Here is a 19,056-nt window from a genome sequence, read left to right as displayed (position 1 = left end):
GGGGCAGATATGGGACGGGTGCAATTCCCTGGTGATTGGTTCTGTTTCTTCCTTCTCCTGTCTTGATGGCCATGATCCCACAGAAGGGATCTTGCCTGGATGGATAAGTGTGAACTTGCATTGACCTGGAGAAGGTGTCCAAGGGAATGTTTCCTCTCCATAGAATGAGTTTGTTTCCCCTTGAGTCTGCAGCGTTCAGAGCCACTTGTAACTCATGACGGTGTCCCCCAGAAAGCTGGGAGTGTTTTCATGGCCTCTTCCAGTGACTCTGAGTTTTGTCCTGGGTTTTGAAAATCCCTGCACTCGGGGCCCCTCCAGGAGTTGGTGGGTGGCTGAACCGCTGCAATGTCCACAGGCTCCCCCCAAGGAGCTCCCCCACCAGGCCTGTCGCATGTTGAGAATCTGCCCTCAAGTGAGCCCCCCTCCATGCGAGTCATGTCCAGACATGTCTTCAGGATGTCATCATTTCTTGGTCGAGGCCATTGGAGGAATGAGCATTTTTTCCTCTCTCCCTCATGAGGCCAACACCCAACCACCTTCTTCACCTGACCCAGGACAGAGGTTCTGGTTTTTATTTCAAAATATAGTTACATTAACTCATAACCCCCACTGAAAGCATCTCAAATAATGTCTCTCCAGTGCATTAGAACAGCCTCCGCCCACCCATACCCTTTGCACACAAAGCTCCCATTGCCCTCCGTGCAGCTATTATATGAAGGATCTCCCCATCTGATGGTTGCTCCCTTGGAGGAGATGGGTGGGGTTCACTGTGACTATACTGCCTATGATTGAGAGTGGTTACGTGTCTTGCACCTCAGAGGAATCTGTCCATGCAGCAGGAACAGGTTAGGAAATGTTTACCAGTCCCTTTATTTTGGAAACCAAATCTTTCTTAGTTGTGGTTTTCAGTGAGCTATGTGTTTTTAGCTTTTCCATACGTGGGGCCTGCTGCATTATGTCACTTTGGGATGGGCTTGGCTCTCACACTGATGTCATGGAAGCTCTGCTGAGCCAAGGCACATGGAAAAGCTGGCTGAAAGGAAAAAAAGTGATTAACAAACTGAACAGAGAAGTGTGTGCCCCTCTTTACAGCCAGCAGAGGCTCTACTTATTCCCAACCTGGCCACCCCTTATTCTTCCCGTGCAGATGTCCTAGTTCATTTCTCTCTTTATAGCTCCTAAGGACAATGTGGTATCTTTACAAGGATTGTTCTTTCACAATATTAATTAATGTGATGTCCTGGTCAAATTCCACCTTGGTAGTTACACTGTCTCCAGTAGCTAACTTCCCCTTTCTGCTGGATACGTGATTCTTCTTTCCTTCCTGTGATAACCTGCTGTGCGCAGTTAAGTAGTTGCCTTCTTACACCCCAGAGGTAGCTACATTTCAGTGGTAGGTTCAGTGATACTTACGTCTCCATTGCTTGCCTCTCAGTGGGGTTATGCAGGTGTTAGCTGGTATTTGTAAAAGCTTCCCAGCTCCCAGATGGAGGAGGGCAAGATAGTGTCTCTAAAAGTATATGAGCCTCAGATCCAGATCTGTTTTATAAAGTCTCAAGTTATCATGGATCTCGAGGTGTCTTCCCATCTCAATGCTTTGGCTGTGAGAATGGAGACTCTGGGACTTGGGGGTGTAATGAGGGAGAGCTCTGGAGCCTTGGCTTCAGATCCCACGTAGGGCACATGTGAAACAGGTGAGACCCATCCTAGTTTAATGTGATGTTTATCCAGATCTGCTGTCCCAAGACTGGCATAGCTGGAAACTGCAGGTTAGGATTAAAGGGCAGGAGCCCCAGGACAGGAATAACAGGCGGTGCTAGAGGGAAGAGCTGAGGTGCAGCGGTACAGTTGTGGGTCCCAGGAATGGAACAGTAAGGGGTATGATAGATCAGGATTGGGGGGGCATTGGCACAGTTGTGGGGGGAGCTTGCATGGCACTTGGCCACTCAAGCTAGTCCCATCAGTCCCTCAATTTCATAAACTTTAAATTTGTTCACACAGCAGCAGCCCAGGCCTCGTTATTTAAATCCTATTTCACTCTGCCCACGTCTTGTCAATTGCCTTATCCTGAAGCCTCATGTTGGTAGGAAAATGACTAGAATTTATAGAACAACTTGCTTTGATAGAAATACGGTTAATCTGGCCAGAGTACATATTGGGACTTGCGGTTTTCAATCCAATATGAATTTACAAAATGAATCTGTTAAGCTCCAAATTGCCTCAGGAAAGCAAATTTCAGCTATCGCATTCCAGCCCTGCTTGTAAAGCCATCTGTCTTCGCATTTGTGTTTGTAAGTACAAAACAAGAGCTGGATCAAACGCGCTGCCTAATCGTAGCTCCCAGTGTCTACTGGACTTGTGGAAGCCCATCCCTCTCTCATCCTCCAACTGCATCCTCTCTCCTTCCACCCTCAGGATGCCTGTTGTCATGTGTTCTGGAGTGAGCAGCTTACTTCTCTTTGGGGTGAGGTGCTGACAGTTGCCACCTATTTGCATTTGTCCTCCTGGCCCAGATATTGTGCTGTGCAGTGCCCTGCCATCTCCTGCCACAGGCCTGTTCGTGAATTTCTGCAAAGGGCCCAGAACTCCTTAGAAGAAAGTGCAGAGTCTCATTAGTCCCATTAATGCAGAGTGCACCAGTCGTTGGAAGGAGACTCAAACCTGAGGCGTCTTTCTTATCCTGCAGGCATAGGACAGACCCATGGAGATTGAGCCAATGGCCTTCCACTGCCTCTCAGGTGTGATTGTCAGTCACATCACCACACCTGCTCCTGGGGGTGGCTGTGCTATGTAGGGCACACTTCATTGGCACGTCAAAGTTCTTCTGTTCAGATTTATTGTTAAATCGTTTCTGTGTAATTCTCAATATGTTTGGGGCATTGGTTGGAAAGCTGATTGTCTGTTGTAGGAACAAACCAGCACTGGCCCCTGGGTTGGGGGAATGGACTGTACAGGACTTGCTAGGGTTAACTCCTATGGCTGTCTGAACCTCCCAATCCACATCTGAAAATGTAGCAACATCCCCTTGGGTGAGCGTGTTAGGAACTCAGGGGCAAGCTGCTGGGGTACAGATGTAGGCAGGCCCATCAAAGCTGGTGCAGGAAATGTGGATATGAGTCAACAGTGTGCTCTTGTTGCCAAGAAGGCTAACGGCATTTTGGGCTGTATAAGTAGGGGCATTGCCAGCAGATCGAGGGATGTGATCGTTCCCCTTTATTCGACATTGGTGAGGCCTCATCTGGAGTACTGTGTCCAGTTTTGGGCCCCACACTACAAGAAGGATGTGGAAAAATCGGAAAGAGTCCAGCGGAGGGCAACAAAAATGATTAGGGGTCTGGAGCGCATGACTTATGAGGAGAGGCTGAGGGAACTGGGATTGTTTAGTCTCCAGAAGAGAAGAATGAGGGGGGATTTGATAGCAGCCTTCAACTACCTGAAGGGGGGTTCCAAAGAGGATGGAACTCGGCTGTTCTCAATGGTGGCAGATGACAGAACAAGGAGCAATGGTCTCAAGTTGCAGTGGGGGAGGTCTAGGTTGGATATTAGGAAACACTATTTCACTAGGAGGGTGGTGAAGCACTGGAATGCGTTACCTAGGGAGGTGGTGGAGTCTCCTTCCTTGGAGGTTTTTAAGGCCCGGCTTGACAAAGCCCTGGCTGGGATGATTTAGTTGGGAATTGGTCCTGCTTTGAGCAGGGGGTTGGACTAGATGACCTCCTGAGGTCCCTTCCAACCCTGATATACTATGATACTATGTGGTTCCTCTCCCCACCGAGACCCCCGCTGTCTCAGTCCTAAATGCTCAACTGAACTGGCATTTCACAGTGATTAGTGTTTTAAATCAGAGCTAATTCCAGGCAGCCTCTCTGGGTTTAGTGCCCTGGAACCGTCTCATGAAGAGCCAGAGCTGCGACTGGCAGGTGGGTTTCTGCTCCTTAGGATAATGGCTAGTGTGACAGCCTGAGGAAGCTCTCTGTGCTTTTGGGGTTCTCTGCTGCTTCCAGGCTGTCCCTGCTGGCCAGGCCCCCTCCCTGTAGCATGGCTTCACTGCTTCTCTGGTGCTTCATCCATCACTGTGATTGCTTTATTGAGCCATCTCAGTTATTGCTGCTTCTTCTCCATAGCACAATAAATCCAGCCCTGGGCACTGAGCACCCAGGCAGTTCAGAGAGTTTCTGGGAAGGCTGCTTTACCAGGCCCAGCATCCGATGACTCTGAGCCTGGAACTCACCTAAGACAGTGTTAAGAGATTCAGGGTACTTGAGCCACCCCTTAAGCTCCAGCAGAGAAAGCCTGTTCTCTCCCCTGCTCTAGTCACAGGCACCCTTTGGAAGAGCCCCCTGGAGAGAGCAGAGACCGCCTTCTAGCAGAAGAGGCACCCAGCGGTGAGGGCCTCGTGGCTGTGCTTTTGCCTTCTAGTTTTGTTTAAAGGGTTGGGAATGGAGGCATCTAGGTCTCTGGTTTATTGATTTCCCAGCACCTTCATGTGCTGTCCATTTTCCAGAGGATCCTGTAGCTCCCTGAGCCCTTAGTGGAGGGTTTGCCATCCATTCTTTGCACGTGCCCAGGACTCGAGTCCAGCCTGTGTGGGGCTGGGGGTCATGCCCAGTGCGGTAGGGGAGGGTTGCAGTGTGAGGCTGGGGGTGGCGCTGTGGGGCTGGGGGCGGCGCGGTGGGGGAGGGGCAGTGTCTGGAGCTGGGGGCAGTGCTGTGGGGAAGGGTCAGTGTGTGGAGCTGAGGGCAGTGCTGTGGGAGAGGGGCAGTGCTGTGGGGCTGGGGGGAATGGTTGGTGTGTGGGGCTGGGGGGAATGGTCAGTCTGTCGGCTGGGGGTGGCGCTGTGGGGAAGGGTTGTCGTGTGGGGCTGGGGGCGGCGCTGTGGGGGAGCGGCAGTGCTGTGGGGGTGGTGTGTGGGAAAGGGTTGTGGTGTGAGGCTGTGGGGGAGGGGCGCTGTGGAAAAGGGTTGCTGGGGGTGGCGCTTTGGGGAAGGGTCACTGTGTGGAGCTGAGGGCCGCGCTGTGGGAGAGGGGTAGTGCTGTGGGGTTGGGGGGAATGGTTGGTGTGTGGGGCTGGGGGGAATGGTTGGTGTGTGGGGCTGGGGGGAATGGTCAGTGTGTCGGCTGGGGGTGGCGCTGTGGGGAAGGGTTGTCGTGTGGGGCTGGGGGTGGCGCTGTGGAGGAGGATCAGTGTGTGGAGCTGAGGGCGGCGCTGTCGGGGAGCGGCAGTGCTGTGGGGGTGGTGTGTGGGAAAGGGTTGTGGTGTGAGGCTGTGGGGGAGGGGCGCTGTGGGGAAGGGTCAGTGTGTGGAGCTGAGGGCAGCGCTGTGGGAGAGGGGCAGGGCTGTGGGGGAGGGGCGGTGTCGGGGCCAGAGGCAGTGCTGTGCGGGAGGGGTGGTGTGTGGGAAAGGTTGTCGTGTGCGGCTGGGGGGGTGGCTGGGGGCGGCACTGTGGGGTTTTAGCGCTTTAATCTCTGTTTCTGTTATTTCTCAGGGATCATTCACCAGATGAAAGGTGACTATGACTCTGCTCTGAAACTCCACAAGACTCACCTGTCCATCGCCCAGGAGCTGAATGACTATGGTGCTCAGGGCAGGGCCTACGGCAACATGGGCAATGCGTACAATGCCCTGGGCATGTATGACCACGCTGTGAAATACCACCGGCAGGAGCTGCAGATTTCTATGGAAGTGAATGATCGGGCCTCGCAGGCATCCACCCACGGGAACTTAGCAGTGGCCTATCAGGCCTTAGGTGCCCATGACCGGGCCCTGCAGCACTACCAAAACCACCTCAACATTGCCCGGGAGCTGCGGGACATACAGAGCGAGGCCCGGGCCCTCAGCAACCTGGGCAACTTCCATTGCTCGCGAGGAGAGTACGCGCAGGCAGCCCCTTACTATGAGCAATACCTGCGCCTGTCCCCTGAGCTGCAGGACATGGAGGGGGAGGGGAAAGTTTGCCACAACCTTGGCTACGCCCATTACTGCCTTGGAAACTATGAGGAGGCTGTAAAGTACTACGAGCAGGATCTTGCCTTAGCAAAGGATCTACATGACAAGTTGAGCCAAGCCAAGGCCTACTGCAACCTGGGCCTGGCATTCAAGGCCTTAATGGACTTCAGCAAAGCTGAGGAGTGCCAGAAGTACCTGCTGTCTCTGGCCCAGGCTCTGAACAATTCCCAAGCCAAATTCCGGGCTCTTGGGAACCTGGGGGATATTTTTGTATGTAAAAAAGATGTAAATGGTGCAATAAAATCCTATGAGCAGCAGCTGAGCTTAGCCCATCATGTCAAAGACAGGAGATTGGAGGCCAGTGCCTATGCAGCCTTGGGTTCTGCGTACAAGATGATACAGAAATATGACAAGGCCTTGGGGTACCATACACAGCAACTGGAGGTTTACCAGGAACTAGGGGATGTGCCGGGTGAATGCAGAGCTCATGGCCACCTTGCTGCAGTGTACATGTGCCTTGGGAAGTACACCATGGCATTCAAGTGTTATGAAGAACAGCTGGAACTTGGACAGAAGCTGAAGGACCCCAGTATAGAGGCCCAAGTCTATGGCAACATGGGCATCACCAAGATGAACATGAATGTCATGGAGGAAGCTATTGGGTACTTTGAGCAGCAGCTGGCCATGCTACAGCAGCTGAGCGGAAACGAAGCTGTGCTGGACAGAGGCCGGGCATACGGAAACCTGGGGGATTGTTACGAGGCTCTAGGAGATTATGAAGAAGCCATAAAGTATTATGAACAGTACTTATCTGTAGCTCAGAGTTTAAATCGCATGCAAGACCAGGCGAAGGCCTATCGGGGCCTGGGAAATGGGCACAGGTAACAAATGCCAAAGGCTGGAGTATTGCATGGCCTTTGGTAATGAGAAATGTCTTGAAAGTGAATGAGTGAAAATACCTGAGTGATGATTATACCATCACTATTCACATGATTCAGTGGTGAGCAGTGTCACAGCGAGTGTATGGGTGCACATGCTCCCAACAGGGGTTAGTGTCAGGGAACCAACCTGAGAACACAGATTCAAGACAATATGCTGGATTTCTCTCACATGGTGCAGTCACTGGCTAGCAAGTTGTGTGTGTGCTGGGAGGAGATAGAGGGGTGTGTGTGTGTGTGTGTGTGTGTGTGTGTGTGTGTGTGTGTGTGTGTGTGTGTGTGTGTGTGTGTAAATAGAGGTGGATGGGCAGCTGTGGGGGTGGGTATGGGGCAGGGTATGTGTACGTCTGTGAGAGATAGGAGTATGGGTGCAGGGGGGAGGGGGAACTTTACAGATGCATTTGTGTGGGTTGGGGTTACATGTATGGATGTGTGGGTGTAGAGCTGTGGGGGATGTGTGTACAGATGTGTGTTGGGGGTATATGACTGGGGGGTGTATGTGTATGGATTTGGGGTGTGTGGCTGTGAAGGGTAGATGGGGGTGCTGTGCATGTGTCTATGTACACGTGTGTCAGGGGTGTATGGCTGTGGAGGGTACATGGAAGCTGTAGGGGTGTATTTGTACAGATCTGTCTGGGGTGTATGGCTGTGGGGGTGTATGTGCATGGATGTGTGGGGGCTAGTGGCTGTGAAGGGTATGTGGAGGACTGGGGGGGTATATGTGTACAGATTTGGGGGGTGGCAGTGGAGGGTACATGGGAAACTGGCAGTGTATGTGTGTAGGATGTATTGCTGTGGAGGTGTATGTGTACAGATGGCAGTGTACGGCTGTGGAAGTATATGCGTACAGTTGTGGGGGGGATGTACGGCTGTGGGGCATATGTGTACGGATGGAGGGATGAATGGTTGTGGGAGGTGTATGTGTACGGTAGGGTGTACACACTGGGTGGTGTGGAATGACAGAGCTGTCTGGATGGCGAAGGGGAGGTGGGGGTGTATGTGTACGGCTGTAGTGGGCTGTATGGCTGTATGTGTATGGCTGTGTGGGGCAGGGTGTACACATCGGATGGTGTGGAACAACAGCTGTCTGGATGGCGAGAGGGATGTGGGGGTGTACGGCTGTAGGGGAGCTGTACGGCTGTATGTGTATGGCTGTGCAGGGCAGTGTCTACACACCGGGTAGTGTGGAACGACAGAGCGGTCTGGATGGCGAGGGGGAAGGTTATTCAGGCTGTGCTATTACCCTGAATAATGAAACTTCTTTACAGGGGATGCAGAGGAGGCCTGGACAATTTTTTGGGCCTGATTGTAGCCTTCAGGGTCTCTCTTACCATTGACTCCAGGGTTCACTGGCAGCTCTGAAATTCCCCTACATCTGGCAGCGGGGCCATGACAGATTTGAGCCGGCTTCAGAGCAGAGGTTCTCTGTAGGACGTGACAGTGAAAGATGGTTTTCATGTTACATCTGCCTAGGCAAGATAAATGCTCCTTTTCTCTCCACGCAGGGCAATGGGAAGTTTGCAGCAGGCTCTCGTGTGCTTTGAAAAGAGGCTAGTGGTGGCCCATGAGCTCGGGGAGGCGTTCAACAAAGCCCAAGCCTATGGGGAGCTGGGGAGTCTGCACAGCCAATTAGGAAATTATGAGCAAGCCATCTCCTGCCTGGAACGGCAGCTCAACATCGCCCGAGAAATGAAAGACCGGTCTTTGGAGAGCGACGCGGCCTGCGGCCTGGGGGGAGTCTATCAGCTAATGGGCGAGTACGACACGGCACTGCAGTACCACCAGCTGGACCTGCAGATTGCCGAAGAGACCAACAATCCCACCTGCCAGGGCAGGGCCTATGGGAATCTGGGATTAACGTACGAGTCGCTGGGCACCTATGAGAGGGCAGTGGTTTATCAGGAGCAACATCTCAGCATTGCAGCTCAAATGAATGACTTGGTGGCCAAAACCGTGTCCTACAGCAGCCTTGGGAGGACACACCATGCCTTGCAGAACTACTCTCAGGCTGTGATGTACTTGCAGGAAGGTGAGTGGATGAATTCTGCAGGGGATGGGGGAGAGGGCATGTCCGTGTGAAAGGGAGCGAGATGTAGGAATGTGAGTATGTGTCTAAGACATTCGCTAGCTCTGACAGTCTCCTGCAGACCTGTGCAGTTATCACTGTGCCCTTCATTAGCGGCCCGGCTGCCCAAACCTTCATGTAGCAGCACATTGTGACAGACAAGGGAATGGCAAAGCTTTTAAAGGTCAGTGAGTGCTTTGCGGGGGGGAGGATTAATCACTAAACTTCACTCCAAACACCCCAAGTCTCTCTATAAAGCCAGTCTGCCCTGAGTCAGGAGAGGGAAATCTCCTCAGTGGGTGACATGGCAGGCCAGGGAATGACTTGGGTCCACAAAGCCTGTTTGTACTGAGGACAAACAGCCCCGCAGCCCACCTGGGCTGCGCTTGCCTCAGCTGGGAGCTACCTGTTTCTCCCCTTCAGATTAAAGTGGGGTGGGGCTGAGAGCTGGAAAAGTAACAGGCCTCTCAACCTTGCACCATGACAGTGTTGTGGGGGATGCTCTGAGCGGCTGGGAGCGGGGGACAGCTGGAGGGCCCCCATTGGTCCAGCCTTGCACGCCTTACCCTTGCTGCTGCTGCTGCACCATCTCCCAGGATAAAAGCATCGTCTGTTCAGCATGGCGGCAGCAGTGTGAGGAAGCTGAGTGGGACAAGCTGAGTGGATTGAATGGTGTGGGGGGAGCTGGGCTGCAGACTGATAGATTAATTACACGAGTTAGCCTGGATTTCCTGGAAACTGACCTGAGCAGGATTTCAGGATAGTAGGGGGAATCTCAGTTAAATTGGTGGGGGGGAAATCAGTGCAGCCCCCTTTCCTGATGGGAGGTGACCTTCCTGCTGCTCCAGCTGCTGGGTATCCCTGCAGGCCACTCTTCTGCAGCTGAGCCCAGCAGCCCTTACCCCACCTGGGCCTTTCCCTTACATTCTCTGCGATGCTTGGATGTATCTGACATCACTGGGGCCCATGGAGGTGTGACATGTTGGGGCATTGTAGGAAATGCCTGTGGATGTTGTTGGAACTGAAATGAATGTTCCTGTGGTAGGTCAGATTAGAATCGCTGCCCCGCCTCTAGCTGCAACAGAACCCTCATGTCTGCTAGGAAGGTGTTGGGAGACCTGGGACAAGGGGAGGTGCTGAGCATGTCCTGGTTAGCTGGATGTATTAGCAGGGCCTCTCAGGTCAGGAGGGAGAGGGAGAAGGACTCCAGCAGCACTTGGCAGCTCAGTGCAGTTTTGCTCATCTGCAGTGTTTGAAGGGTTAAAAGCCAAACGGCTATGGTGAGGGTGGGGAGAGGCTGGAGTGGCACAGAGGAAGGGCCTGTGTCCTAGCTCTGGTGCCTTCTCCCTGTCCTCTCCATGCCCTCCTGCTAGCCAGCTCCCTGCCGCTTGTGCTGGCGCACCCCTTGTGTTAATGTCACTCCCGCTCCTGCTGACCCGCTGACTTCTCTTCAAGGTGTTGTGCAGCCTCAGCAAATCAGTTACACCTGCACGTGGATGAGTGCCCTACCCAGGGCCAGGACCCAGTGTGAGCCTACTCCTGTCTGCAGCCTGAACACCTTCATCCCAACCCTCCCATCATCCAGCAGCAGGGAATCTTTTCTCTTGTCTTCACTTACTCCACTTCTTTTTCAGGACTGAGACTGGCAGAACAGCTGGGGCGTAGAGAAGATGAAGCCAAAATCCGCCATGGCCTGGGCCTCTCCCTCTGGGCTAGTGGGAACCTGGAGGAGGCCCAGCACCAGGTAGGCAGCAGCTCCAGTAGTAGTAGGATCTCTCATCCCCTGTAATGCATCAGGGTGTGGTCCCTTCTTACACATGGTGCTTGTTCAGAGATGACTTGTCACTGCCCACCTGGGTGCAGTCTCCTGACCTCTTCTCCCTGGACACAGCTATGTCTCTTCCCCTGCAGAGTGGCCAGCCGCTCTGCCTTGGACACTGCAGTAATGGGTGTGATGAGCTGCTTGCAGACCAGGACTGGATGGGGCAGACCTGACCCCAACTGAGAGCATTTTGGTCCCAGCTTCTTCCCCTCTCCTCCCCAGTCCCCCTCACTGAAGTGCCAGTGGCTGCACGCTGGGCCAGCTGCAGTTCTGAGTGTCACCATGGGCTGTTCTCCCCTCCCAGCTCTATAGGGCGTCAGCACTGTTTGAAACCATCCGCCACGAGGTGCAGCTGAGCACCGACTACAAGCTATCGCTCTTCGACCTGCAGACATCATCCTACCAGGCCCTGCAGCAAGTGCTCGTCAGCCTTGGTAAGAGATACCTGTGCTGCCCGTGGCTGTTGGGAGCTAGGAGTCTGAGTTCTTCCCTGGCTCCAGGGTTTGACCCAAGTTCCAGGTGTGCAGTTCCTCTCAAGCGTTTCTAGTCTAGTAGTTCGAACAGGAGACCGGGATCAGGGCTTCTGTGCCATTTTGTGCCTCTGCTGCTGGCAAGCTGGTCCAGTCCCATTGTGCTCCGTGCCTCGGTTTCCCAATGTGTAAGGTTACGTTTTTGTCATGGAATCCATGACTTCCAGAGACCTCTGTGACATTTTCTCCTTCAGCCCCTGGGGCTGCGGGACTGCCGGAGGATCCACCTGCAGGGTTCCAGCGACAGAGGGCCCTCCTCAGGGTTCCAGCGATGGGCGACAGCCTCGCGGGAGGGTAGGGTAGGGAGAGAACCCCACAGCTCCCAGCCACCACAGTGGCAGGAGAAACCATGGAGCCTCAGCAGCAAAAGTCACAGACAGGTCAAGGCTTCCATTAATTTTTGTTTATTGCCCATGACCTGTCCGTCACTTTTACTAAAAATAACCATGACAAAATCTTAGCCTTACCCATGTGTAATGTGAGGCTAATTCCTCACAGGAGCCTTGTGAGGCTGCACTTAACATTTGCACAAAGCACTGAGATCCTGGGACGAGGCATAGTTCAGGATGTCCTTTCCCTGATATTTCATTGCTTTCCCCTCTCAGCAGCGCTTCCTTTAGCCCCTCGCTTGTGTATGATTCACTCCTGTGCCCCCCAGGGCTGTGCTGGGTCACATCACAGAGCCCACAGCAGCACTCATCTCCCTCCCATTTGTGTGTAGACCCCTTACAGGCTTGGGTAGGAGATTCCCCTTCCCAGCCTGCTGTGAGGAACTCTACCTGCTCAGGGTACACAAATCAGCACCTTCTGCTCCCAGTGCCAGGTGCACTTCTTCAGCTGCCTTTGCTAATACAAACAGAGCAGTGTGGCTAAAACCCTGCCAAAGCAAAACACTTCTCAGCACATACAATCCTCTGGAGGCCTGGGGAGAGAGTGAACCACACACACTGGATGTGAGTCACCTTGCTTAATGCACAACAGGAAGGTGATCGGACCCATGGAGATGAGGGTGGGATTAAAACCTTAGATAGAAGAGACAAGTGTGACGAACGTAGGAATTGTCTATAATATTTTAAAGAACTATCTGTAGGACTCTGAACATGTCGCCTTGGCATTACTACCCAGTGGGTGCAGAAGAGTTAAAATTCTGCTCCTGGCGCAGAGCAGGAGACATGATGTGTTTGGGGTGATCGGAATGGGTTGTTATGGATTGGGTTCAGCCAGTCTTTATCGGTGGCAGATCCGGAAAGACAATGGGAATGCTGAGGGCTGAGCAATTGACGCTTTACAACAGGAAGTTCTGGCAAGGTGAACACATGAACTCAGCGTGGCTTTGCAGCAGGAGGACACTGGACTGAGAGGTGACAGGAGGCAGTGATAAGAACTGGGCTCTCAGAGACACAGAAGCTCCCCTGGGACTGACAGGCAAAGCGATCAAGAAAGAGAGAGAGAGAGAGTCTGGATGGTTTCTAGAGCAGCATGGCTCCGTGTAGCCCAGGCATTGGCCAGTCTGAACTCTGTCTTACCTTTGCCTCTCTAGCTCACCGAAGGGCTTCCCGAGGCTGTGTTACAGTTGACTAATGAACCCTACTCTGTTCTGAAAAGGCTGCCTGGAGTCACTGCAGATACTTGCTGAGCTACTTTGATCCCTGAAGAGCATAAAAGTCTCTGAACAGCAGTCTGCTTCAGTCAGACTCTCTGGGCAGAGCTCGCAGTGAAAAGCAGGATCCCAGAGGCTCCATTTCAGAGGTGTGGAGGCCATGGGGCCTACCCTTGTGGAAAAGTGTGACCTCTTGGGGTCTGGCACACTGAAGGGACAGCTTACAAGTCAGAGTGTAGCACAGATCCTGTGGATCTGTGACCGAGGTACTGGATATCTTGGATGTTTGGGACTCCCTGGCACATCAAAGGGCACTGGGTTATAGCCTGGGAAGAAGCAACGTTCAGCCAGCCAGGATGCTTGGGGTTGCTGGGGAAACAAAGACAGTCTGCCCATAGAGGTGCTGCTGCCCTGTGACCTGTGGTGCTGGTTTGGACTGGTCATGCTCTGTCTGGTGCAGGCCTGAGACACATCTTTGTTCCCTAACTTGTGGCTCTTCTTCACAGGCCACCACGACGAAGCCCTGGCTGTGGCAGAAAGGGGGCGAACGAGAGCGTTCGCTGACTTGCTGGTGGAACGTCAGACTGGACAGCAGGACTCTGACCCCTATTCCCCCGTCACCATTGACCAGGTTCTGGAGACTGTGAATGGCCAGAGGGGACTTGTTCTCTACTACTCGCTGGCTGCCGGCTATCTGTACAGCTGGTTGCTTGCTCCTGGGGCAGGTAAGTTTCCTTTCTGTAGGAAAAGCCTGCAAAGGGGGAATCCTAGAAATCAGAGTTGGGACAGACCCATTAGGGTCTCGTCCTGTTCCACCACCCAGAGGCTGGGCCTGGCACCCAAAGCCTCACTTTGTAATGTGAAATACGCCCTGGATTATGCAGTGTGCTTTGCTGCCACATCCTTACGTTCCCTGCTCTCTGATAGTGCTATGACATCTGTTCAGGGTGCTTATTCTGCCGCTGCTCACCACAACTCATTTTACTGCGACTGATACTCAGCTCTTGTTGGGAATTCAGTTAAATCTTGGTAGCCTTGGTGGCAATTCAGCTGCAGAGGTGCTGAGGGAACGGAGCCCTTGTCACCTGTACACGGGAATTGGCAGCTGCTGGGGGAACTTTCTTTCATCCTTTATCTAATATTATCATGAAAGCAGGAAAATAGGATCATCCGTGTAAGCTGGATCAAGAGGCAGGCTGGCTCAGGGGATTGGTAATTGGATATGCAGCCTTTCACCTTGAGGGCACTGGATTGAATGCACACCCACAGGCCAAATTCATCTCTGCTCTAAATCCGTTGTAGTCACTGGTCTTACTCTAGGGAGGAATTTGGCCTGAAGACGGTAGTAACTAAAAGGTGTCTCCGTCTGACGGCTGTTTTGGGGGCCCTGGTAAAATGAGATGGGGGATTTGTCCTGTTCCTAGTGTACAAATATCCTCTCTACAGAAACCAGTGCTGTATAGCACCATTGTGGGCAGGCCAGGATAGAGCCAGCCATGGAGACTCGACTCCTCTCGTAACCCTAGAGAGGGAAGCCTCCCCTGGTCAGGGCTAAGGTGTGCTGGTGGGTCAGTTGTGGGGGGAGTGTAAGGTTCACACTGCTGTGCTGGTGCCATACTTGAGGGAAGGTCTTGACATGATCCCAGAGCTGTCAGTCTGTCACCTTTCCACCTTGGTTCCAGGGACCACTAGGAACATAAGTTGGCAGCTCCTTCATGGAGCCATGAGCACAGATGTGTTGTTGGTGCAGTTTACGCAGTCCATGACACCTGTCACTTCTGTGGCAAGAGAGAGACCCTAGAGCCTGTTTATTTCAGTGCAGCAGGTTGCAGTAGTGTTGCCAACCCTCCTGGACTGGCTGGGAGTCTATCAGGATCGCCATTGATTGCCCAGTGACTGTTGAAAGCAATCCAGGGGATTTTAATAGGTACAGTACAATTAATGACATTACATAATGTTAGGGGGAAAATCTCCTGGAATAGCTTCAGTCAGAGTTGGCAACCCTTGGTTGCAGCCTGTTTCCTGCCTCCTCCAGAAACTCCTGTTGAAGCTCTGGCTGCACCTTTCCCTGCACATTTTTATTTATGTACTTCCTATGTGTGGCTCCACAAAATCTCGGCGCCTCCCTGTCATCCTCCCCCTGGCGCTGGGCAAGATGGCTATTTACCAGGCTAGAAAGAGGGAGTTGGACTGGGATATTCTCTGGGACTGTGGAGAGGAGCCAATTTCTGTTAACTTTTTTGTCCGCGCATCCAGGCAGATTCCTCTGGGTGGCTTCCGCTGTGGAGAGGTGGGCACTACCTGGGCTTCTCAGCTCAGTGTTCCTTACTTGTCCATCTGACCTACACTTCCTTCCAGCATTTTTCATTCTTTGTCCCCCATGACTACTCAATACCCATGTTTCTGTTGGTCCATTCCCCTCTGTTGAGTGGGAGGACTTCATGGTTTTGAGGACTGATCTTCCTTTTGGGGATCAGGCTGGCTCATGGGGCCCAAATAGGCCGGCACATGTGGCATGCACAGAAATAGAGGAAAGGAAAGTTCAGTCAGAGAAGCATGTTCAGGGCTTAGACATTCACCCATAAATGGGAAAGTTTTCAGGTGCTTAATTTACCCATTTTTCAACAGCCAATCTGTCTGGATTTCCCACAGGGCAATGCAGAGTGATAATGAGGTTCCAAGCACGCTACCTCCAATAGAGAATCTTTTATGTAACAAAAAGTCGTCACTTTAATTACATTTCTCTGTTTTATGCTTCCAAACGCATTTGACATGTACTGTATTAATTGAAGTGGATTCCAGATAACAGGAGGGCAGCCCAGCTTCCTGATATGCCATCTAGCTGTCTGTTCCTCTGAATCTTCTTCACATGAATGTGGAAACATTTATCACAGATGAGCAGAGCAGGAAGGATTAATTTGAAGAGGATCCCTTTTTGCAGGCAACTGTTATTCATTATCTAATAAAGTGATGACTGTAAATCTTCAGGAGTAGTTCTTGTATATAATTTAATAATTGTAACTCTTCACCATGACAAAGCTAAAGAGATAAAGAGCACTAATTGGTTCAACAAGGAAAGCAAACACAAATGAACAACTTTGGCTTGGATGACGTATTTTTCGCTAGATGTATCTCTTTGATGATTTACTCTAGGAGTTACTCAAATCCTTTATGGATCTGAGTGAAGAGAGGTTACTGTCCCGTTACACACACGGTCACTAGCTGCCCTCTCAAACCAGACATTTTGCATAATAAAATGTTGATGGTTTTACCACACTGGAGACAGCACTGGGCCTGGTAAGATGGTATCAGCTGGAAGAGCAGGGTTTGTCACTGGGATTCATAAAGATTTAGTCACGGCCCCTCCATCCCCACCACAAGTTAGGGGCTTGTAGAAGAGCAGCCACAACCAACCTCCTGGGGCACTTGGGTATGGAACTGCCCAGGGCCTTGGAGGCTGTTCTGTGTAACCGAGCTCTGCGGGGCAGTTCTGGTTACAGTCTGCTTGGGCTCTGTCTCCCTCTCTCAGACCCTTATTCTGTAGCTAGTTGCTGTTTCACCTTTGGCTGCCTTACTATGGGCTCTTATGTGGGAGTTCTCAGGCGCTGACGCCAGCACGCCAGCTCTCTGCTTTCTTCTTGCCTTCTCCAGTACATATGCAGAAACTTTGAGAGCATCTCAGGTTCCTCATTCTAGCATAGGTAATATTCCCTCAGAGCTCCCCACTCACCCCTTGACCATTTCAATGGATCCATTTGCGGCTGTTGCTACAGAATAGGTTGCTTAAGTCTTTTTATTTGACCATCTCATCCCACCAATTTCGTTTGTTGTTTATGCTGCCACTGCAAACAGGGTGCCCAGGGTAATCTTTCAAGAGTGATCACCAGGTGCTGTGGCACTGCAGGGTTAATCATATCAGAAAGGGTGTGCTGGTCTGACTGGAGGAGGGTTTTATCTGCAGTAACAGCTGAATCTTTGACAAAATGTTGCACTCCTGATATGAATGTTTCCTTTCTCTGGGTGCCCCATTGTGTAATGTTCTTGCTTTTGTATTTTAATATGCATTAATCTACCTTTTACTTCTTTGCATGTATTTATTTTTGTGCGTAAGGGTGAACTGAGAAATCTCCATGTGACACAAGGAGATTCTGCTGTAGGAATAACATTTTTGTTCAGCCTTTCAGCCCTTGTGTGTCCAGTTTATGTGGTCAGATACTATTAATAGACATTTTTCATATGCTGCTATTGAAATGTGCTATTGGAATTTCCCTGGGAGATGCTTGCGAGAAACATCTGTTTTATGATTCATATGAGGCTGCTGTGATAGTAAGTGCCTTCTGAACATCTCATTAAAGCCCGGCTCAGTTTTCTTCCCTTGAACCATCATTTGCAAAGTACAAAACCAGATTTTGAAAGCAAAATCTTAATATAGCATATTGGACTAACTCCTGGAAAGCCCTCTGGAGACACAGCACAGCATGCTTCGCTCCTTTTCTGCTGGAGATGCCAACCCCTCAGGACTTGTAACAGTTGTACTGCTTTCTTCGGCAGTTGCTGCCAGTGCAGTCCCTTCACACAGTCGATAATGCTGGCAATTAATGTGTCCTTGCAGGAATTCTGAAGTTTCATGAATACTATCTGGGTGACAGCATGGCAGAGAATGCCGGGGACATCCATGAAGCAAGCAGCGTGGGCTTCCAAACGGTTACTAATTCAGCACTGGAGCTCTACATCTCAAGTGTACGAGAGGCACTGGGCGTGGACTCCTACTATACCCGGTGAGTTAGGAGTTCACATCCTGATTCTCTTGCTCCCACCTGGAAGTCATGTATCCAAACAGCCTGGAGGAGCTGATGGCTGAGAACTCTGATTTTCTGGGCCACATTTTAAATAAGCTTCAGCCAAGCTGCTCTATTTTGTATCCACAGCCATCTGTGCTGCAAATAATAGATTATGTGCATGCAGATGGGGTTTGCACCCACAGACTCGATAGTTAGATGTCTCATTATCTGCTATATATGGGCAGATTCTATTCAGAGGTACCCATGTAATTAATTCCCCCTCAGAGATTTGCTCATGAAAAATTGCGGTTGCAACTTGGGGGACAACATTTTTGAAATATGTCTCTTTCTGGCTAGCAAATAACTCACAATGAACAATCCATCTGATTAATGTAGCTGCTATCTGAAAACAAGTAGAGATTTCCTTCAGTTTATCCACTGTACAGATATACTCCACAAATATTTTTACACAATTTTTACTCTGTGGCTTGAACATGAATATCTGAAAATCAAGCGGTGCGCTTAGCTGTGATTGGTCTAATGAGTCACATGGTATTGTTTGGTTCCCTGATGGGATGAGCACTCAAGTACTTCCTGTACTGATACTTGAACATGCAAAATACACTTTGTCTTCTGCAAACACTTAAGCCCGCAGGATGGAGTTAGGGGCATCCCCATCCTTGCACCTGCTCTGTGAATTGAACAGGTAGGAGGTTCTACCATAAAGGATATGATGACACTTAGGCCATGTCTACACTACCACTTATGTCGGCAAAACTTACGTTGCTCAGGGGTATGAAAACAACCACACCCCTGAGCGACATAAGTTTCGCCAGCATAAGTGGTAGTGTGCACAGCACTATGTCAGCAGAAGACATGCTCTGCCAACATAGCTGCTCCTGCTGCTCGTTGAGGGTGATTTAATTATGTCGACGGGAGAGCTCTCTCCCACTGGCACAGAGCCGGTACACACGAGATCTTACAGCGGTGCAGCTGCATTGGCACCGCTGTGCCACTGTAAGCTCTCTAGTGTAGACGGAGACGTAATTTTCTAATTAAAATTGAAACCCACTGTACAGTCCTAAACTGTATATTCTGAGCAGGTTAGTTTCATCTAATGCATTGTTTGTGCTGTCAGAAGCATATGCCAGAAGAAGAATCAGTTTAGTAACCGACTTGCACTTTGGAAGCCTAATTTACCCCGGGTGAAAAGAAGAGCCAAGTGTATTTGCTGTCCTGGGTCATTACCTAGGCCCTGAACACCTATAGGAATGGAGGCAATGGTTCGTTCTGTTTTATTGTGTTTTAAATTTCTTTAAACTGAATCCACATTCTCTTGTAACCATAGCACTGTTTCTGCAGTACTGAGAATTG

General features: G+C 51.1%; 1 protein-coding gene across 1 annotated transcript in view; it reads left to right on the top strand.

Moving 5' to 3' along the window:
• TTC28 (tetratricopeptide repeat domain 28) overlaps window positions 1-19,056 on the top strand; it is a 422,455-nt gene that overhangs the window by 345,690 nt on the left and 57,709 nt on the right. The window contains exons 7-12 of the mRNA XM_065417993.1: window positions 5,486-6,827; window positions 8,390-8,913; window positions 10,584-10,693; window positions 11,076-11,205; window positions 13,408-13,626; window positions 17,514-17,679. Of these exons, the coding sequence (XP_065274065.1) occupies window positions 5,486-6,827; window positions 8,390-8,913; window positions 10,584-10,693; window positions 11,076-11,205; window positions 13,408-13,626; window positions 17,514-17,679 (2,491 nt within the window). The remainder of the gene's footprint in view (window positions 1-5,485; window positions 6,828-8,389; window positions 8,914-10,583; window positions 10,694-11,075; window positions 11,206-13,407; window positions 13,627-17,513; window positions 17,680-19,056) is intronic.

Source organism: Emys orbicularis, chromosome 16 (genome assembly GCF_028017835.1).
Source record: "Emys orbicularis isolate rEmyOrb1 chromosome 16, rEmyOrb1.hap1, whole genome shotgun sequence".
Classification (NCBI taxonomy): Eukaryota; Metazoa; Chordata; order Testudines; family Emydidae; genus Emys; species Emys orbicularis.
The sequence above is the reverse complement of the archived record's forward strand: the minus strand, read 5'-3'. Positions and strand labels throughout refer to the sequence as shown.